The sequence below is a fragment of the Rhinolophus ferrumequinum genome, chromosome 13 (genome assembly GCF_004115265.2).
Source record: "Rhinolophus ferrumequinum isolate MPI-CBG mRhiFer1 chromosome 13, mRhiFer1_v1.p, whole genome shotgun sequence".
NCBI classification, from domain to species: Eukaryota; Metazoa; Chordata; class Mammalia; order Chiroptera; family Rhinolophidae; genus Rhinolophus; species Rhinolophus ferrumequinum.
The window spans coordinates 45108997-45132069 of NC_046296.1; the positions used below are offsets into that span (position 1 = coordinate 45108997).

A 23073-nucleotide genomic window follows, 5' to 3' on the forward strand; every position below is an offset into this window, starting at 1 on the left:
CTCATCCTACTCTTTCCTCTTTTATCAAAAACTGTGTCGTGTTCTATCAGTGTCCTGCACTTGTGAGGTAACGTTAAATAAATTTGTCTCAGCTAAGATGCTACGAGGTAACACAGGTACACTTTAGTGGAGAACGTTGGGAGTCTAAGGCTCAGCTAGAAGGATCATGTGACCTAGTGTGTTTGGGACTGTGCCCTGGCTTAATTATTAATAACATCCCCTTTCCCTCTCAAAAGAGTCCTGGTTTGGGTGCTTAATTATATGGCCATCCAACCTTAATCAAAATCAATGACTAATTATGGTCATTATAGGTATTTTGATAGGCCAACAGGGAAAATAAATTTAGGTAAATGAAGTTTTGATGCTCCTCAAAAGGCACCCCGGCTCTGCATTCCCATAAATAGTTTAAATTCACCAACCTGTAGGGATCAGGGTCTCATCCACAGGTAAGAAAGCATCAGCTTCTATAGTGACTTCATGGTCATATATATTCGGGGAACCCTGGGAGGGAAAAGGTAGAGTAAAAAAGATTTGAAGCTTAGTCTTATTTTATATATTGGCTTAATAACTTCCCTTGTAGAAATGCTTTCAGGCATTGACAAAAACGTTAGAAATCCCATTTGACTTACGGTGATGAATAACTTGTTCATTTATGTGTGGGTAGATAGGGCCCCAAAATAGCAGGTGGTACATTTGGAAGAAGCTTTCCAGTGTGATCCCACCAAGCATTTTCTTTTCTCAATGGAATTAGAAAGGTGAAAAGTCAGAGAGACAACAGTGGTTTGAATGCTTTTTAGATTTTGGCTTAGCAGAGAGGTTTCTTCCACTCTCCTCACATGACAGACAGCAGAGCAAGGATAGGTGACCTGTAACGTACAGGATAGCCAAGGCATCACTTTTAGGCTCATGAGACATGGGGCATGTCACCCTTTTTCTGGCACAGCTCCCACCCAGAGGACATACTCCTGCTACATGACAGAAGCCCAGCAGTCAGGACTGGGGTCCCTGCCTTTGAGTGTTCGTTTGCCTGTCTCCCCCTTAATGATGCAGTCTGCTCTTCTGGGGGAGTCAAAGGCTGGTCAGTGGTCAGAAGGCCTGGGATCTAGTTCCAGCTCTCATTCAGTGGTCACCGGGAAGTCACTTAACCTCCTAGGATCTCATTTCCTTCGGTGTAAAGTTGGGCTAATGGTACTCCCACCTATTCTAGGATTCTTCTGAGGAAGACTTTAGTAAAGATGGCTTGGCTGTTGCAAATTGGAAAATACACATGTACGTTTCTAATTTAAGGAATTTTTAAAAAATGATGAATAGTATATTTTAAAGCTTCACAGCAGAAGATCTGGAAGGAGAACCAGGTGAGGGCTTTTGCTTAGTGAATACTCAAAAATAAGCTAAACCAGTGCTTCTCAACTGGGGACGATTTTGTCCTGTCAGGCCAAATTTTACAATGTCTGGAGACATTTTTGATTGTCAAAACTGGAGGTCTGCACCCCGGCGCAGGGCAGCTCAGACTAGAGGGGTCACCTCCTGTGTGGCTCTCCCTACTGCCATCCTTTCATGCCTCAGGGGTACCACCAGCACCGAAGAGGCCTCTGGGACGGAGGCAAGTTGAGACTGTTTCCTCGGCTCTGTCTCAGTTCTTTGGTTCAATGCTCAGTTCAAGATTGAGTAGTATGTATTCCATTGTATGAATCTATCACAACTTGTTTATCCATTCTCCTGTTGATGGACTTTAGGGTTGTTCCAGTTTTTTACTATTATGAATAAAGCTGCTTAGGAATTTCCTTTTTCTGTTTGTGTTTTTAGCATTAGGGCAGAAAGAAAATGATTCAACATGAAAATCACACACCAAATACATTAATGCATCCAAGATGTTAGGCAGTGGCCTGAGAGGGGAAGGAAAGGAACATTTATTAGGCACCTAGTCTCTGAATGGTTATTGGGTCACTAAGCAGCACTAACATTCCTTCATTAAAGGGAAGCATGCTTCATTTTACGACTCTTCTGACCTGGATTAATGCAATGATCTACTCTGGTGGAATATTACTGTTGGATCATTTCCTCTCTAGGCTGATGAAAACTTGGCAAGGAATACTAATTCATAAATAGAACTTGAGGCCCATCTCTGAATTCAGTGTTTTGGTGAACTTTGCTTGGCGGCTACTGGTTTATAACGTTAACCATTTATAGAGCTCATCGTGGCCTGCAGGGGGCTTTAAAGACTTTTTTGCACATTGCTACTACCACTGCCTTAATTCAGCTCTTATCGCCTCTAACAGGATACAACAGACACTATTGGTTACTACCCCAAAGCCGTAGCAACTCCTTTACCCGCACTGTCCCTTTCCCCAGGAAGAGCCCTGATCTGTTGATTTATCCTATGCTAGGCTATATATTCAGGGAAAGGACCTCCTCCCTGGCCCCAGAGGACAAATTTTGATTAGTCTAAGCCAGGGGTGTCCAAATTGCGGCCCGCGGGCCAACTGCAGCTCGCCATCCATTGTTAATTGGCCCGCAGCAAATTCCAAAAATATATTTAGTTTACTTAAATAAACCAGGTGAGGCAATACGTACTTCACTTCCAGTGAGTGGCCCGGCTGTTCGTGTATTTTACCGCATATGGCCCTTGGTGAAAACCGTTGAAAAAAGTTTGGATACCCCTGGTCTAAGCCAATCATGGTGGTCTAATTACCTTGCTGATGATTGGGTTAGGCAGGGCATAGGACACACTTCTGGCCAACAGAATGTGAGGGAAGCTGGGGAGCTTCTGGGAAAAGTTTTGCTTGTTCTTGAAAATGGACATTAGAGGGGCAGCCGGATGGCTCAGTTGGTTAGAGCACGAGCTCTGAACAACAGGGTTGCCAGTTTGATTCCCACATGGGCCAGTGAGCTGTGCCCTCCACAACTAGATTGAAGACGAGCTGCCGCTGAGCTTCTGGAGGGGCAGCTGGATGGCTCAGTTGGTTAGAGCGCGAGCTCTCAAGAAGGTTACCAGTTCGATTCCCGCATGGGATGGTGGGCTGTGCCCCCTGCAACTAAAGATTGAAAATGGCGACTGGACTTGGAGCTGAGCTGCGCCCTCCACAACTAGATTGAAGGACGACTTGGAGCTGATGGGCCCTGGAGAAACATACTGTCCCCCAATATTCCACGCCATCCCCCCAAAAAGGAACATTAGCGATATGAAAAAAATGAATAGGTCCTTTTGTGTCTCCGGATATGACTATATGAAGAGGTGATTCCTGGAGGTGAGGCAACCGTCTTGTAACCATGAGGGGACAAGCTTGAGGACAAACGCCAATACACTGAAGAAAAAGGATGGAAAGATGGAAGAACCTGGGTCCTTGGTGACACACCTACCCAGTCATGACGGAACCAATCTCAAGGTCCCCCAGGCTTGCTTTCACGGCTCTTTAGGTAAAGTTTCAATAAGAAACCTGTTCTCCCAACTTTGTGTTAGGCAAAGGAAGGAGCACTCACAAAACCCTCCAAAAACAATAACAGAAAAAAGCCCAACAACCCCAACCAACCTGCAACCTACATACTTTTTCCATTCTTTGAAAAACACAGTTCTCCCTTCCCTCCAGGCCTCCAATACTCAAATTTAGAAGTGGTGAGTCAAAGCGTGGCCCCAAGCAGAAGACTGCTATTAAATTTAAAAACCTAACAAAAGAAGAAAACATATTGGATGAGCTAACTACTTTAAATAGCAAGTTTTTAACCTCTGTCCCTGGGGAGGGTTTAAGACACATGGTTACGTTTCCCTGGGGAGGGCAAGAAGTATTCTGAAAATGCCAAGGTCCCTTGACCCCAGGCCTGTCGAGTGACCATCCGCTCTTACCCAAAAGGCTGATGGCTCCTGCCCACCCTCACTCTGAAGCTAACGGCTGTGGATTTGAGCTGCACTTACGAAGGCGGTATACAGAAGGGAGCTGACGCTGACCACCCTTCTGTGTGGGGTCTGTGATCTGGGAAACTATTCAGCTTCGGGAAAGGGATTCAGAAATACCTGTCGCTCCAAGTCCCTGTAGGATTGGAAGGGTGTAAAATTCGGGTCAGGAGGGTCCTTCTACCAGGTAAACAAAAAGAGCCTTAGTGAACCTTACATTCCCATTCTGTTTACTTCGCTAGAACACATTGGCAGATGTAATACCTCAAACATAATTTTTCTGTTTCTGAATCTGTTCCTTTAGACTACCCCATGATTCTGAAATAGGATGTTCTAAGTGTACAAAAATGTAGAAAATAGTGAAAAATCACCATGATCTACTACCTACATAAAACCATTAATATTTTGTTCCATTTTTGCCAAGGGTCTTTCTGAACTTATTTTAAAAAGTAGGGTCTTTAGTTACATTATTGCAGAGCCTCTATGGCTGGGCATGTGTGTTTCGTTTTGGTGTTCTGGTTTGTCTTTAGGATCTCAAGAAGGATAGTAAAAGTTCCTGAAGATAAGCGACAAGCAAGTGAAGAACTATCTTATTTTTAAAGGGAGAACTTTGGAAATTATATAAGAACCGAGTAACTCATGCTATTTTAAAAGATCCTAGAAAAAAAATTTAGCATATTATCAGCAAACTCCTAAAAGAGGGTGAAATGCAAGATATTACTAGTTGTCTGTGAACATCATCTTGTGGTAGGAAATCATGCCAAAGTGATTCAAGTATAGGAGACAATGAACAACGTTCTTCAGATGAAGAGGAAGTAACAGATATAATCTAGAGTTTAGCTAGACCTTGTTATTCTGTCTCAGGCAATAGCCTCCTCAAATTAGGAGGGAATGAGGTAATTTAGAGATTATCTAAAGGGGGTTGTCAGTGCCTCTACACCACTGTTAGGGTAGGCTGTGCAGGGGGAACACACAAATTTTGGCAGTATATATCTAAAGGGGTTGGGCCAAGTATATTTCCAAAGTTCCAAGTGTGGAAAGCACTTTAATTATAAGTAAATTTGGGGGGAGGAGTGAAATGTGGGAAGCAAAGGGAAGTACATGTTATAGTTAGATGAGAGGGAGTTCTTAAAATAGCTATTTAGTTTCTGAGTGTATGGGAAACAGATAATTCTCATGGCAGTACAATGTATTCATTCTATCTTTCTCTATAACTTCCATTTATTCAGCACCTACTATGAGCCAGATGCTTTGCTGGATACTTTTCATCTTCACCGGGGCGACCCCATCACCAGAGTAATTCCATGCTGGGTTGGTTTCTCCAGCCACTCCCCCCAGTCATTTCACAAAGCGCATCATCGCAGGAGAGAAGAGACAAGTTACACTTTATAGCACAGCAGGAGAGCAGAGGCAAGATCACTTACCTGGCCTGCCAGGTTGAAATAAGAATGGTTGGTCAGATTGACCGGTGTGGTCTGATTGCTCTGTGCTCGATAGTTGACCATGAGCTCTCCACCATCCAGCGTGTACGTCACCCAGACTTTTAACTCCCCAGGATAACCTTCCTCACCATCTGGACTGACCCGAGAGAATTGGACTCCGTTTGACAGCACCTGAGGCGTCCAGAGGACCTAGAAAAAAGTATTTCCAAGCTGTTTAGTCACTCCAATCCCAAGCTAAATGCCACATTTACATATTAAAGACACTAATTCCAGGAAGGGAAATGATTATACAGTCAATACGATTTTAGAATAATAGCCTAGATTTTAGTTATTCTAGAATTCTGTTTTATATGGAAAAGTAGCTTTTGAGAAAAGAAGTTTTTCTCTCTACCTCCTCACTCATATTTCCCATACTCCTTTTCCCTAAATCTATACATATATGTCTATAATATTTTCTTCCCCTTCTTTTTTTTAACCTCAGCACCCATTCTGAGTATCTATCATACAGCAATATCGGCTATCTATTAATATAATAGTATTAAAAATAACCTTAATAAATCAGCCCCTCTCTCCTGGGGGTACTATTTACACATATTTACAAAGAACACTGTAAAGTGCTCTTTGTTTCCTGGGCAGAGTTCCAAACAAAGAAGAAAGTACTTGTTCCAATAGAAAGAGGTCTAGCCCACAAGTCAGGTTTGGGGCCAGGTTTGTTCCAAGCTCACGGTATGACTTTGGACGTCAATCCTGTCCATAAAATAAAGGGGTTGAAAAAATGATCTCAATGGTTTCTGGAAATTATGATTCTAAGAGTAGCAAGAAAAATATGAAGAAAAGTTTTATAAGAGTTTTTTGCTTTTTGAAATAGAAATCTTGGATTTTTCTCAACTTAACCCTAGGAGACCCCAAGATTACACTTATGGGGAAGGAAGAACCAACATTTATCGGGTGCCCATCTGATGTTCACAGACAACTAGTAATATCTTGCATTTTCATCCTCTTTTAGGAGTTTGCTGATAATATGCTAATTTTTTTTCTAGGATCTTTTCAAATAGCATGAGTTACTTGGTTCTTATATAATTTCCAAAGTTCTCCCTTTAAAAATAAGAAAGATGGTTCTTCACTTGCTTGTCCCTTATCTTCAGGAACTTTTACTATCCTTCTTGAGATCTTAAAGACAAACCAGAACACCAGAACAAGGCACTTTGCTAGAAACTTCACAGATACCCTCTTATCTGTCTCAGAGCTGACTTAACGTAGATACCATTATCCTCATTTAGTGATGAGCGAGCTGAGGCTCAGAAAGGATAAGCTGTTTGTCCCAGGCCACAGAGCTAGTAAGACAGTGAATTTGAATCAAGCGGTCTTATTCTACACTATCAGAGGACAAGTTGGCCAGAGACCACCCCCACTCCCTTTGGGGAGCCCTGGGATCACTAGTAAAGAGGCCTTTTGCAGACATGAGGGCTACAACAGCCGTTGATCTGGTACTTTACATAAATCATTTTGCAAGATAAGACTTTGGTGGAACCAAAATTTTTTTTTACCATCTGTGTAGGTCAAAAGAGTTGAACAGTGGCAATTTCATGTGGCTTCAACTAATATTATTACCCCCCATTTTACAGATGAGCAAATTGAGTTCAGTGGAGTTAACTTGCTCACTTCCACCCTCCACATCCCAAGGAAGTTGAGTAGAACCCTTTCAGAATTCATACCCACTGTTTAAAGGGGGAAAAATATATATATATACATATATATTGTTTAAAGTAATACATGGAATTAGTGACAGAGCTAGGATTCAAACTAAGGCCTGACTGTCTACACTATTCCACATCTTAGTTTCAGTGAACGTTTTGTTCAAATCTCCATTTTCAACAGAAGAGTTGAGGCCAAAAACACTGTCATTCCAAATAGACTTGAAAAATAATAACTCCTATGAGCCAGAGGAATGGCCCGTGAGTCCAGGCTCTGCCCACCCACTCCTGGCATGGCCTGCGTCTCTCCCACTGACATAGCATTTGGCAGGAAGGGGAGCCCAGCGGGAACCGAGGTCTCTGCTTTCACCTACTGTGAAAGCAGCTGGCATTTGAAACCAATTCACTGACCTTAGTAAAAAATTAATTTTAACTCTAATTAACTCCGAGAAATGTTGAACTTTCTAGATACTTCATATATAAAACCCGTTATATGTGTGATTAAAGAAAGAAAGAGAATCCTCCAAATGGAAAATTTTAGGAAGAAAATATTTGAAAGAAAATGTTCTTCACTTGCTACCTAGTTTTCCTCCTTTAGAGAAAGGACACAATGGAAAGATTTTTGTAATAATATTAAACCAGTGTTATTAGGTAAGTATAATTCCTGTTCATGGAAGGATTTCCCTGACCCTGTAGTTTCCAAATTTCCAGCAAATTTCCCAATTTGCACGTTTAGGCCTACTTATACCATTTCTAATCCTGTCAGGTTATTCAAATTTCATCTTTTAAAACATGTGTTGACATAAATAGAAAAACACCTCCAAGCCAACAATTATTCAGTAACTAGTGAGATCAACCACAACTTAAAACAGAGTTCACCTGATACTGCTCATGTTATCAAAACCTACCATTCAAAAACTTTCAATGGCTCCGTAACATTCCAAGTCTTTCCCCAACTCTCTGGGCTGTTGTGAAGTCACTGTCTCCAATATACACATATATTGAATGAATGCTATTCTTTCTTCAAGGGCAGTTCGAATCCCACCTCCCCAGTTGTTACTAATTTGTCCACACCCGGTTCCTTTATCACACCACTGGCGTCTATATTATGGGTGTTGCAGCCCGCCTGTAACAGTTATGTATGTAAGGGTCCTACTCCCTCACTATACTGTGAGCCTCAGAAATCCCCATCCTGTTACGCATCCTGGTTCACAGAAGGGGCTCAGTACGCACAGCGCGCTCAAAGATACGTAAATATGTATACTCACTATTGGCTGTGTTCATACAGGGCATGCACGTTAAGCAACACCACAGAAAATACCAGTAGAACAGAGAGAGCGGGAACAAACTAGAACGAGGTGCTATTGCGAGGCTCCTCTGAAGATGCCTGTCCGACCAGAGCTGGGCCTAACTTCCTCTGGTTGGGGTTTGCCCCCGGACCTGGCATACTCCAGAGACCCTCTGCCTCCATGCCTCCCTGGCGTGAGGAGACTCATCATTGAGGAAAGGGAAACCGATGGGACAGTCTGTTTCTAGGCCACAGACAGGAAGCTGGCGGGACAGGGGAAACAGAGAGTGACCAACTTCCTTCAACAGGACTGGTGGTGGTCAGAGGCAGAAAAGATATTGTGATCCTTCACTGCCATACATGTTCCTGTCTTCTCTGGCGCTTCTCTAGGAAATAACCTGGCTGATATAATTTAAAAGAAAGTTAATTACCAAAAAAAAAATCTCCCTCACAGCCTGAAATTAGACTAGTAAGAGAGTCATTGGGGGTTAACTGGCAGATTCCCACCTAGCCAGGAAGCAGGAGGCCAGGCATTCCTACCTCAGGGAAAAGCTGATTGATTTGCTTTGCTAACCTTGTTTTTACTGGGATTTCCTAGGGGAATGGGAGTTTTAATGTGGAAAGGGGAACTGGGGAGAAACAGGTAATTCTGAGGCATGAGCACTTCAGTGGAAGGGTAGGCCTGGGTGCAGCACACATTGCATGGGGAGGGGGCTTAATGACAGAGACAGGGGGTGGGTTGGATTGGGGGCACCCACGGTTTTGGCCATGGAGGACACCAGCAGTCATAGTGTAGGAATGAGGGCTTCAGGCCCAGCAGCTGACTTAGGAGTGTGTGGCCTTTCAGAGCCTCAGATTTCTTCTTTGGTGATAATACAGGGTTCTAGTAAGGGTGAGAGATAATACATTCTGTGCCTGGCACAGTAAGTGGTTAGGTAGTATTTTTCATCCCTTTTGTGCCTGAGGTCAACCCATCTCCCTGATCCCAACGCTGTAAGAAAGTCATTCCCTGTCTTTCCTAAGTCAAGGTTCATTACCCTTTCACTCAGGGCTCCCCTGACTGTTCTGGTCAGATGAGCTAGAGAAGGATGGGTGCTGGAACAGGGCCAGGGCATCTGCTCCCCAAAACCGTGGGAGAAGCCTCTTTTGGGTATCGTTTTTACAAATGCATTTGCTCCAGGGTCTAGGATTATGCCTGGCAAACAGAATGTACGCTTGAAGGTACTTTGTGAACTAACTATGCCAGGTAAGGACAATGTCCAAAGCCCCTAACTCACCTTATCAAACCCTCTGACTCCTCCATGCAGACTGTTGGGCCCGTTGTTAATGGCCAGCTTATACTCCTTCCCGTCCAATGTGAATGTTCCTTTGGCAATTCGGTTGGCCACCCTGCCAACCACTGCTCCAAAGTAGGGCTGCTTTTGAAGGTACCCTGCAAGGACACAGGACGACAGAGTTTTTTAAACACTTCAAATAAAAGGTGAGGCTCACACTGCTGCCCCCCCACTTTCTTCTGAGGGAATCTGCAGGTAGTAACCCTTTGGGCATAGCCAAATGGAAGCACAGAAAAATGGTGTTCTCTACACACGAGCATTTTCCTTTCTAAAAGTAGTAAACATTTTGAAGAACTTTATAAAGCACAAAGAAGACATTTAGATCATCCTAATGTTATCATTAGCAAAAACCACTGTTAATATTCTTATGTATATCCCTCTGTCATTTATTATATGTATATAAGTAAGTGCTTTTCATAAAACTGAGGTTTTAGTATACACGCTGCTTTGTAATCTGTTTTTCTAGGCCAATCAATTTTCTTAACTAAAAATTATATTTTTGTGTAGTCTTGAGAAAAACTATCTTGTTCTTTTATTTTTCATTAAAAAAAATCATACAATTAGTATATTAAAATACCCTTTAAAGAGTGTTAAATACGTAAGTATAATATAGGATGCCCAGTTAAATCTAATTTCAGATAAATGAATAATATTTGAGTATAAGTATGTCCATATTTTTATTATTATACATGGCACATACTAATACTTAAAAATATTTGTTTTTCATCTGAAATTCAAATTTAATTGGGCATCCTATATTTTTATTTGCTAAATCTGACAACCTTAATAAAGAGTAAAACACGAAAGCCCTCCTTCATCTCTCAATTCCGCTCCTGCCCAGTGATAACCACTGCTGTACACTAAGTCTTTTGTTTTTTTAAATTAACTACATTCAGGCAAATAGAAATACACAAACACACATATTCTCTATAAAGAGAGTCCTACTATACACATTATTTTGCAATTTTTCAGTTACCAAATGTCTTAAGAGCTATGTGACTACATATCCGTTAACCATATTCATTTCGATAGCTAATTGGCATATTGATGAGCACAAACGTTGTCAGCTTTTTAGGGGGCTATGAAAAGCAATCCAGCATCCTTGTACTTACAACTTTGTGTATGGGCATATTACACTACTTTCCTTCTCTTTAACTTCCTCTCTGTTATAATCTGTTAGTTCAGATTACAATGGCAGAGATTAAGGAAGTAGTTTTTTTTTTTTTTTGTATTATCACCAAGAGTACTTTCTACTTTATTCTTCACTCAAATGCCCCTGCAATTCCATTCCTCTTTCCTGTGGCACCATGTATCTATCTACTGGGTCAGAAGAGTACGTAATTCAAAATATGAAGTATTTTTACCATGGCTGGAGGGCTTTCAGGAGACAGACCCTTAACTGATTCGTCCAGTTACAGGTCACAGGTTCCCATTACTCAACTGGTTGGGCATAAGTGAAACGTTAATCCTTCTCTTCCAGGTCTTTCCTGGTTCACCTCTTTGCTCATCTGTAGGCCCTGAGTCCTGCCCATAGACTATCATAGTAGCTAATGCTTACTGAGCGCTTGCTAAGTCTCAGCCACTCTCTAAGTGCTCTACATCTAACTCACTTAATCCTCAGAATACTTCTACGAGGTAGACACTATCATTAGCCTTAGTTTACAGGTATGGACACTGAGGACAGAAAGGTTAGGTAACTTGCCCAAAACACATAGCTAGTTAGTTAGTAGCAGGGCCAGGATTTGAACCCAAGTGTTCTGGCTCCGGAGTACATGTTCTTGATTATCACATCATTTGGAAAGCGCAAGGCTTTCTGGTTCATTGAACTGAGCCTGTACTCTCTTTCAGCCACATACTTAGCACAGGCCAGGCTAATCTTTCCACCAGCTCCCACCTGTCTCCCTACCCTCTTCTCTCTCTGAAGTTGTAGCTTTAAAATCCCTTACACTGGGTAACCAAAAGCAGTCCCAAGGGGCCAAACAATCTTGTCTTAGTTTTGCTTCATCTGCTTTTATTTTTGTTTTTAATACTTTATTTTTTAGAGCAGCTTTAAATTCACAGCAAGATTGAGCAGAAGGTACAGAGATTTCCCATATGCCCCCATTCCCCCACATGCATAGCCTCCCCCATTATCAACACCCCCTGCCCGAGTGGTGCATTTGTTACAATGGATGAACCTACACTGACACATCATCATCACCCAGAGGCCATAATTCACATTAGGGTTCATTCTTGGTGTTGTACATGCTATGTGTTTGGACAAATGTATAATGACATGCGTCCATCATTTTAATATCATCCAGAGTATTTTCAGCGCCATAAAAATCTGTGTGCTGCCTATTCATCCCTCCCATCCCCTCATCCCCTGTAAATCACTGATCTTTTTTTTGCTGTCTCCATAGATTTGCCCTTTTCATAGTGTTATATAGTTGGAATCATACAGTACGTAGCTTTTGAAGATGGACTTCTTTCATGTAGTAATATGTATTTAAGGGTCCTCCCTATCTTTTTGTGGCTTAATAGCTCATTTCTTTTTAGCACTGAATAATATTCCATTGTCTGGATGTACCACTTTATCTATCCATTCTCCTACAAGGAACACCTTGGTTGCTTTCAAGTTTGGACTATGATGAATAAAGCTACTATAAATATTCATATGCAGGTTTTCATGTGGACATAAGTTTTTAACTCCTTTGAGTACATACCAAGAAATGCGACTGCCGTGTCATACACTTAGAGTCTGTTTAGTTTTGTAAGAACTACCAAATTGTCTCCCAAAGTGGCTGCACCGTTTGCATTCCTGTTGCTCTACATCCTTGCCAGCATTTGGTGGTGTCAGTGTTCTGAACTTTTATTCTAATAGGTTTCACTGTTCTTTCAATTTGTATTTTCCCGATGACATAGAATGTGGAACATTCACTTGCTTTTCAGGAGCTCAAAATATGAAGAAAAGCAGAATTTTTGTTCAAAAATTGTTTGGCTGTATCTATTTTTGACTCTCACCTGGATTCATTCAACAAGTGTTCACTGAGCCTGTACTCTCTTTCAGCCACATACTTAGCAACAATGACAAATCCAATAGCAAAGCTGCTGCCTCATGGGCTTGTAAGAATTCCTTCAGAAGGGACCACTTTCTAGTTAATAAGCCCATGGAGATAAGAAGTACTGGTTGGTCCTTAGTTTAGATGAAGAGTTTTTAAAGATTAGATCATAAGGACAGCAGAAACCACTGCTCCCAACTGTCTCGGAAAAACTCTTCAGAACAAATGGATTTTATACTATCTTCATATGTTACTAAGCTTTACATCAAATCAGAATTACAAAAAGTGACAGTCCCCAAATCTTGAATAGGATGTGACTAAAAAGCTTGTTTGGAAATACAGAAAACACTGTTTTCCATAAAAAAGGGCAAAGTTTGTAGGTCAAACCAGATTTAATCAAGATTAAATGCAAATTTAATCAAGTCAATTGCTGACATGGGATAAAGGGTTCAGGAAAACTTTGTCCCTTTTTCTGGGCAAGGGGTGGTCAGAATATATTATTAATAAAGGCTTAAGCATGGGTCATGCGGCCCTTTCCATTCCTCTAACATCTCAAGGATCCCAGCTATGACCTTCACCCTAGACAGCCCAACCTTCGCCAGAGTGCCCTAAAATCTCAATAAAATTGCACCCTAGTCTGAAAAACTCTACACCCCGAACAATTTTTCTTTGACTTCTGAGCAAAACAAACATTACTTTAATTGAACGAGCACTTTAAGCATCCCAACTATTTTATTTTTAAATGGCTGCTGGTTGTCCCAGATGAATCTCCATGCCATTTTTTGCAGTTAACAAAGTGAAATAAAAGTTCAAAGTGTGAGGGAAGATATTTAGGGACAAAGGGAGGAAAAGAGATAAAAAATTATTAATTGTTCACCATAGTCACACAACATCACAGCCATAGCACGTTTAATCATTATCCATTTGTTTCAGGTGAGGAAATAGGTCTGGAGACCTATTTAAATAACTTGCTAAGGTCACATAGCTGTAAGGGACAAAGCAGATTAAACCAGGAATCCTCAATGCTTCTCTAAGTGGACTCTTGGGCATCTGTAATATTAAACTGCAGCCTCTAAACTGGTCCCTTTTCTCCATTCCCTCTTATGAACTCAGGTTTCTAAAAGCACTACGTTAATTTTTTTCTAGTTTTTCTATAATGGCTCTCATTGGCGTTAAGAGGTGGGTTTTGTTGGTGGTAACTGGGTGTTTGGTGGGAAGATGGAGGGAAGGAGTTTCGTGGATTGTATGGGTAGGTTGTTTATATGTGTGGCTTATGAGCAAATATTCTCATCACAGGTTTTGAAAGAAATCACGACTGCAGATGGGACATGCAGATGAAAAACATTTAAAAATATTTTAAATACAAAACATGGTAGAAAAACTCACACAGGAGGCATGGCTGATTTTTCCAGCCTGTAACTAAACGATCGTATGATTTACCTCGTTAGTATTCCACAGAAGAAAGATCTCATTTTCCCAGGAAGAAATCAAACCATTCTGACCTCTGGTCATGGCCATGATCCAAGCAGTTTATATAATCAATCTGGGAAATTGGAGATAGCTCACATCTAACCTGGCAGTTATAAAAGGACCATGTCTAATGGAATTATCCACGCTAAGTTCTTCCCTGTGGCTCAAAACATTTTTGGGACATGGTAATGAAGGTAACCCCTTACTCTGTCATATCTTATTGCTTTAAGTTATTTACCTATTTGTTTACACAATATACTCAGACATTCTTAAAGGCTATGTAGTGAAAATTAAGTCTCCTTCCTATTCCTGTACCCCAGCTACCCAGAGTCCTTACTTAAAAAACAACCACTGTTGCCAATTTCTTAACACGGGTTGTAATACACTAGAATTGATCAAAATAGCAGCAGAGCACCATTTCATATTACAGTCATGCATAGCTTAACAATGGGGACACACTGTTAGGAGATTTCATTGTTATGCAAACATCATAGAGGGCACTTACACAAACCTGGTTAGTAAAGCCTACTACACACCCAGTCTATATGGTATAACAGCGTACCTAGTATGTGCAGTTGGATAGTGACCCAAACATCATTATTTGGCACATGACTGTAATCTGATTGAAACAATTATGCTTCCTGTTATGACACATATGAAGTCTTCTTTATCTTTGGCAATACTAAAAGAATCTATAAAAAACGGAAAGACAGGGCTTTAAAAAGGGAACAAGGGGCAGCTTGCAATGACCTCAAAGATGGCTGCAGGAAGTATTACTGGATGTTCTGGGCTTTTTTTTCCCCCAACTTCTCTTTTGAAAACAGCTCGATTGCTTTTTAAAATAAGTAATTAAATTATCTACATTGTAGCATAAGAATGAAAATATCTCTCTTGATCCAGCACCTAGAATATTTTAGATGCTTTTTGTGAAGCTTGTGATGCATCCTGGTTAAGAAAATGCTCTTTAACTTTTTCAAGAGATGTCAGTAACATGGAGGGCAAGACAATACAAAAGAGGTCATCGTAATCTGAGAGGATCACTTTTTTTCCCCTCCCTTTCAAGCACATGTAGGGATAATACTTTCTTGCACCCAGACTGCCACAAGAGTCATAGACTCTTAGAGGCAATTGTATAAATGCCCTCACAAAACCAGCACTCCCATGCCTTGTGCTTCCCAGATGCTGTCATCATGACACACATTTCATATGAATTCCAGAGAGACACCTTGTGCTTTAAGATCCACGTGACTCACATCAGAACTAAAAACAGTAAGAATTGAGTGTGTGTGGATAGGGCCTAAATGGTGATCAGGCAGAGATGGAAATGAGATGATATTAGGTTGGTGTAAAAGTAACTGCCGTTTAAAAGGTTAAAAATAATTGCAAAAACCACAATTACTTTTGCACCAACCTAATACAAGTAGATGCTCTTAGCTATCATTTCCAATTCTTTTCTGGCTCGGCAGTTGTAGGCCTCATATCCAATTCTTGGACTCCATGGGCAATTTTGCACCAATCAAGTCATCTCTTGGTGGTTCTGTTTCATCCTAGAAAATGGTTATGCTACTAACAGAGAGAGGTGACTCAGCAAAATGATTCTACAGAACCTTCCTTTGTCATTTGTCAACCCTCTTGCCTCCTGACTTTGACGACAGATGTGAACTCCTAACCCCAGAAACCAGAAAATTCAAGGGGACTTGGAGAGGAAGGCGACTTGGAGAGTTCAAGGGACATTTTCCTCATGTCCCTATAACTTCCTAGCCATGAGTCTGCAGTAACAGACTTGCTGAAGTTAATAAAGAGATTCTTGCTGAAGATTTACCTACCCTCTCTCCAAGGCAAGCTGTGGAAGCAACCAGAGAGCAAGGAATAGGATCCTTAGGAATATTCTAAGACATTTTGTTAAGGATATGGGGAGCACATTTCAGTCTCCTACGGGAAAACCAATACTCTCAAGAATTTTCTGTTGACCTCCAACCATAAGCCATGCTAGATATTTAAAGAACCAAACAGACAGAAAGATACACCTAAAGGAAAACCTCAAACCTCCTCTGTAACAGATTTTGTCCACACCCCTACCATTGAACAGAGAGTATTACTTCTCAGTTTTATTTCAGACCTCATTTTCTGTGTGGTTACACCCTAGTGCCAAGAGAGCACTGTGTACATTTTCCTTTGTTGCGATCAAAGTGCAATTGTAATTATTTATTTATGCAATTATTTGGCTAAACGTTCTGTCCCCAGCTAAACTGCAATCTCCAAGAGGGTGGCAACCCTGTCGGTCTCATTGAATGAGATAATTAACAGGTTTTAAATGCATGAATTAATAGGTGATCTTAATCGCCCACAGATTCCAACAGAATAAAAGTCCAGCCTAGTTAGAAGGAGACTTCATTTCTATACTTCTTTGTTCCATTCCCTACATGGTTATTGAGCAGGGGGTGCTGGGCAGTAACCCCACTAGATCAAAGTGGATAAGCTGTACCCCCTGAGCATTTCTGAGACAACCACGCCACAAAGAATCTGATCAAGGAAAAAGGAAGTAGAAGACACAGGTCTTTGATTTTCCTTCTTCAGAAAGGGCGAGGGAAGGTACTGGGAGCCACAACCCCTAGCCGGTTTTTTTCATAAAGATCACGCAGTTCAAAGGTAGCTCCAGGCTTGCTGGAATTTACCCTTGTTGACTTTTGAAATTAATCGAGGCAAAGCCTGAATGGATAACCAGAGGCCAAGTCCTATAGCTGTTTCTATTCATTTTGTCTTTTTCCAAGCACTGAATCGCAACACAGTGAGTTAGCGGGATCCAAGCATTCTTGACTATTCCAAGTTCGGGTCCTTCCCCCTAGGTCCCAGCACGGCGAGGAGCCCATCCGGCGGGAGGGACGTGTGCGGGATGGGCCTGGGGGCAGAGTTCAACGCACCTTCCAACTCGGCAAAGCCAAGGACCACATCTGAGGCTCTGCCCTGCCTGTCTTTGACCTCCAGGGCCGTGATGGTGCAGCCCCAGGAGATGATGTCCACTCTCAGCAGGTCTGATTGCAGCTGGAACTTCTCCACCGTCCCTGCCCCCAAGGGCAGGTCTCCAAACACGGCTCTAGTCACTGAAACCATTGAGAAGTCTCAGGTTGTTCTGCTACTTCTGGCCTTTCGAATTCGGGCTGCCAAACAAACTCCTAGCGACTGAAGTTTACGGGAGAAGGAGCGGGACACGGCTCAGACTCCTCCCCTTCCTTGCCTGGATTTAGGGAGTGACCATTCCTGCAAAAAATATCCTCTGGAGCCTTTCTAATTATTCCTTTGCCTAAGGGTGACTTGAAGGCAAAATTTCCAGCCAGGTTTGCAGTTCTTTTCCGTTGCTTACTCTGGCTGCATTGCATGTTGGGAATGGTAGTCTTTGGAAAGTGAAATTGCATTTTGGGGCCTGTAGTCTTTCTAACCCCAATCCTGAATCTGCAGGATTCTACCCCGTTCCCTGGCCCGTGGTTCTCAACATACAATGAGCTGTTCATTAATGTTGGTGGCTGACTTTCAGATAAAATGCTGGGAAAATACAGAGAGCAGAATTAGAGCCAGTGGGGCAGATCTTGGGGGAACATTCTCTCCTGACTGCCGGCCTGGAGTAGCAGCATAGACAGATTCAGGGGTAGATGGTCAGGTGTATAAGAAGGTGGTCAGTGGAAGACTCCTGCTTTCTTTTCTTAAGGGGCCTGGGAATGGGTACCTACCTCCTCTTGTTCCTGAAGTTCAAAGTTCCTTTAAGAAGGAAACAAATATTTATGAAGGTCTTCATAAAAATGTCAGGTACTGTACTTTCATTACCTCCTTTCCACAAGCAGAGAAAGGCTTTCAGTATGTGCTGCTGGGAGGGGAAAGACACCGAGGTCATTATATAATTGTCATGCTTTAGTGTGACTCAGAATTATTTGAGGAGATTTTAAAAATGCACATTCCCAGTACTGTCCCTGGAATTTCTGATTTTGTGAGTCTATGGTAACACTCAGGAATCTGCCTCTTTCACGTGTTCCCCAGGTTATTCCAATGTAGATCATCTGGGACCAAACTTTGAGAAATATAGCTCTAAGTTTTGATGATTAATCTCAGGGTTTTTCCCCCCTGAAATAGGCTTGGATGACAGAGGATTAAAATAGAGCTATTAAAGACCTTAATAGGATTGTCAGATAAAATACAGGAGCCTGTGTATTTCTTTACCTAATCTGCCAACTCTGAACAGTCCTGGACCTAGGAAGGAAGGATGCTGGAAGCCTGAAAACACTTACTTGACTGTCTGTATACTCATCTAGTCTTTGCCTGATGCTGCTTTTGTTTGCTTCCTAGGTACTTCAGAGGGGATCCAACTAGACTGTGATGAGCACCAAAAGGATTTATGATTAGGAACTTAGGAGAATTGGAATGAGGTTCCTGGAATCAGAGGCTAATAGAACACAACTGTCTCTCAGCCCTTCCTGTCTGTGTAGTTGGAAGGAATATTTAGCATTCTTGCCGCAAATCCTCATTCTCATTCATGAAGCAGGGGAATTCGGATAGGAAAGAAAAATGAGAGCTTGCAACAGGCTTCACTGAAGCGTAACATATAATAACGAAAAGACCCAAACAAGTCAAATTACAGATTGCACCACACTCATCCAGTAATTGACAGGCACTCTTACGTGCTGTTTCATCCGAAATTCTCATAAACTTTGCAACCCTCATCAGCCCACTTAACATTTATGGCTGATTCATACACAAGCCCTTTTGGCAATGCTGTGTTAGCAAGGATGTCTCAGAATCTCTTTTGTGAGCAGAAAGACTGCATTTTCTTTTCTCAGCTGCCAGTTCTCAATGTTCTGCCAAACTTGTGTTGTCAGGGAAAGAAATAAATGTATTTGAATGGCCAAAGCCAAATGTCACTAGGGTAAGTCTTGTAGCTTGGCTTGGTAGAAAATGAAACATCTTAGATGTCTCTCTAAGATGCAAGAAGTACACTTCTTGATTTCGTTTTCCTTTTGCTTTTCAAGGTTTGACATATTGAGCCAAATACGACTACATTGTGCTAAGGCAGCTAGCAGGCACAAACCTTTATTTTTCTTACCAAATATTCCATTTTCCTAGTCCCACAGTGATACTTAAATGGAATATTTTGTGTACTTTAAAAAAATAATAAAAGGAGCCTAAATCTAAGGAAATATTCTCCATCCCCAACGTTGGATTAGTTCAGAAGCAAAGTGGTAATCTTGAAAATGAAGCATTGTCCAATTCTAGGAAGTATTTCTTTTTATTTTGGGGATGGGGCTAAGGGTGAGGGTATGAGGTAAAGGGAGTAGGAATTGTGACATTTATGTCAAAGGGAAGTTAGTTATTTTTCTTTCAACCGGAGATGGATAGACAGGTGAAGAATAAGGTCTGTCCTGTTCTGAGCTGGAAGTTACTCCCTAAAGTTGAGTGCCTGAGAGCCAGAAATGAGGAAATCTGAGCCCAGGGACCTGAGCTCTACCTCCTCATTCTACACAGAAACTGTAGGTGTGCTATTCCTTGGACCTGTTAGACTCTGGGCCCACGAAGATGGCTGGCTCCAAAGCTTTAAGGCTGCTATGCAGAGGAAACTCTGAGCTATAGTAAAAACAACTCACAATACCTCAGAGTTCGTCTATAAAGAGACCTAGAATAGACTCTTCTTAATCAGATTGATACATTACCACCCTCCTGCTGTCTTTATCATTGCTTTGAACTCCAATAGTGTTTATTGTCAGTTCACTTCATTGGGCTCTCAGCATGCACTGTCTTAGATCATTGCTTATCTTTTTTTTCTATGAGTACATTTTGTCATTGTTATTATTTACTCAACTATTGGCTCTCTGATCCAATATTTTGACTTACATATTTTTTTGTAACCCAAATGTCACTATATTTGGTTTCAGATGAAAACTAATTGTATCTGGAAGCCAGGAAGAATCCCATCAAGATCACGAGAGGTAGAATCCTCCACAGTGCAATTCAACTTTAGTTCATCAACAGTTTTGAGCAGCTGCTGGGGAAGGCATTATGGGGGTAGCTGATAAATTATTAAGGAAGGTGGATTAGATTTTGCAGTATGATGTGTAGTTTATTTGTCAAATATTCAGTGAGTATGTACCAGGTACTGTGTGGGTTGCATATTGATAAGTAAGACATAATCCTTACCTTCAAGGAGTTTACAGTCTAATGTGATATAATGTTCATTTCTATCCTCCATCAAAACTTCAGTAAAGTCTCCAAAATTCATTACCAGTCCATGCTGAATGAAACAGAGTGCTGGGACTTGCCTCAAGGTAGTTGTAATTTCCGGGTTGCCCAAAGATGATTCTGGGTTGCAATATTAGGATTATTTCAGAAGTCCCTAGCACCAAGCACAGTGACTGGTAATTATAGATGTTCAATAAATAATTATTGAATGAATACATGATATATTCATAAGTAAAATATTGTGGTGGAAAAATTGGGTCTGGTGTCAGAAGACTTGGGTTTAAGAGGCAACAGAACTTATTGGCTGGGCAATTTATTCAACCCCTCTGAATCTCAGTTTCCTCATCTATAAAATGGGACTAATATCACATGATTAGCCTATCTAATTATTATTCATTGATTGAAAGTAAAGATAAAGTGCTGAAAATTTATATTGTACCATGATAAGCATCCCTATGAGTCAGGCACTATTATATTATACAGAAATTGAGACTTAGAGAGGTTCAGTAATTTGTTCAAGGTCCCATGATCAGTAAGTCAAGAAACCAAGATTTGATCCTGGGCAGCTTGATGACAGAGATAGGAACATATAGTCGTTTTCTTATATGTTGCCTAGTATTGTGGTTAACTGAGAACATGGATTCCAAATCACTCTGTAAATTCTAACACATTACACCAATATAAGACATTCGTCTTGTAATTTTTTTGGTAATTACAAAGTTTTAAAAAATTAGTGTCTAGAATTAGGTCACATTGAGCTCAAGGCGGCATTGCATTCACTCATACATTAAGGGTAAAAAAGGGCCCAAGGAGAAGAGCTAGACTTTGGCACCTGGAAACAAAGCACCCATCACCTCCAGACCATATTCATTCATTAATTTGTTATCATGTCTCCTGCCAAGAAAGTGGAAGCTCCAAGAGAGTGGAAACTTTCATTGCTGTATCCCAATACCTAGGACAGATTAGCAGGTCACTAAAAAATATTTATTGAATGTATGTTTGAACACTAGAAAGGATGTGAAGCATCTCTCACACAAAGCTGGTGAAAGTCTCAGTTGATCAAACCACTCTGGAGGACAACTTGTCAGTATCTAATAAAGTCAAATTGTACATAGCAATAGCCCATGGCCCAGCAATTCCATTCCTTGGAACATAGCCTAGATGATATTTGCATATGGGCATAGAATATTTATAGCAGTATTATATGTAAGAATAAAAATTTGGAAACAATCTAAGGTCCATCAGTTGAAAAATGGATTTAAAATTGTAGTATATCCATGTAATGGAATTTGGCATAACAGGAAAATGAATGCACTAGGGTTGCACAAGTCCTCAGGCATGACTTTTGTAATTACGATATCAATGGAGAAAGAAAAAAGCAATGGCAGAAGGATATATCATTTATATCAAATGCAAAAGTTGCAAAACAATCTAGATCTCCCTGAATTTAAGCCATTAGTCCAGGATCCTTTAGCTTAATATGTTGTAGGTCTAGGATTTGAACCCAGAGCACTTTCTACTGTATCATTCTGCCTCTGGTAAGCATTGATAGTCAGATTGTATTGGATCCTCCTGATGCTTGGGAAACCCTGTTGATCTGTCCTGAGTTTGAGTCATAGTGCCAAGGGAGTGGCTGGGTGGGGGGTGGGGGGTGTATTTTCCTCCCTCATCTTTTTTTTTTTTTTTTTTTTTTTTAAGATTTTATTGGGGAAGGAGAACAGGACTTTATTGGGGAACAGTGTGTACTTCCAGGACTTTTTTTTTTCCAAGTCAAGTTGTTTTCCTTTTCAATCTTAGTTGTGGAGGGTGCTGTTTAGCTTCAAGTTGTTCTCCTTTCAGTCTTAGTTGTGGAGGTTGTGGAGGGCGCAGCTCAGCTCCAGGTCCAGTGCTGTTGCTAGTTGCAGAGAGCTCAGCCCACCATCCCTTGTGGGATTGGAGGAGTTGAACCGACAACCTTGTGGTTGAGAGCCCACTGGCCCATGTGGGAATCGAACCGGCAGCCTTCGGAGTTAAGAACACGGAGCTGCAACCGCCTGAGCCACCGGGCCAGCCCTTTACTCCCTCGTCTTTTGATATAATAGATGTATAATCAATTTTATATAAAGCAACTTCAAAATAAGCCCTCATCCATTCCCTTTGACTTGACTGTGGCATCTATTTATAGAGAAATTCTAGAGTCACCACTGGCCTGAGCACCTTCTTTGCTTTTATACAGATTAGATAGCCACTTCTAGGTATCCCTTATGACAGCAAGACTTTCAAGAATCAGAACTCTTTTATTTCTGGAAGGAATAGACCAACTCAAACTTGGCTTAGGCAAAAAAGAAAGAAAAAGAGAGAGAGAGAGAGAGAGAGAGAGAGAGAGAGAGAGAGAGAGAGAGAGAGAATTTATTGGCTAACATACCAGTGAAAAGTCCAGGGATCGATCTGCTGCCTTCAGGCATGACTGGATCTGGGCTGAAATTATGTCATTAGGACTTGGTGTTTCTCTTCCTTCTGGTTCTGTTTTCCACTGTGATGGTCCTATTTAAAGATCTCTTTTTCTACTATGATTTCTAGCCTATGTTATTCTACTGTAGCAATCTCAGTATAAAGTGAGCTTCACTTTCCCAAAAGTATTAACAAAAGTCCCAGTATTGAATCTCACTCAGTCATGTGCCTTTCTGAACCAATTACTTACTGTTTCGTAGGGAAGA

General features: G+C 41.2%; 1 protein-coding gene across 3 annotated transcripts in view; it reads right to left on the reverse strand.

Annotated features, from left to right (window-relative positions):
• GALM (galactose mutarotase) overlaps nt 1-17508 on the reverse strand; it is a 46599-nt gene extending 29091 nt beyond the window's left edge. For all 3 annotated transcript variants that reach the window (XM_033124624.1, XM_033124625.1, XM_033124626.1), the window contains exons 1-4: nt 17080-17508; nt 9591-9745; nt 5314-5520; nt 420-501 (exon numbers count right to left, since the gene is read on the reverse strand). In XM_033124624.1, coding sequence (XP_032980515.1) covers nt 420-501; nt 5314-5520; nt 9591-9745; nt 17080-17269 — 634 coding nt within the window. In that variant the 5' untranslated portion in view covers nt 17270-17508. The remainder of the gene's footprint in view (nt 1-419; nt 502-5313; nt 5521-9590; nt 9746-17079) is intronic.
• Nucleotides 17509-23073: the final 5565 nt, after the last annotated feature.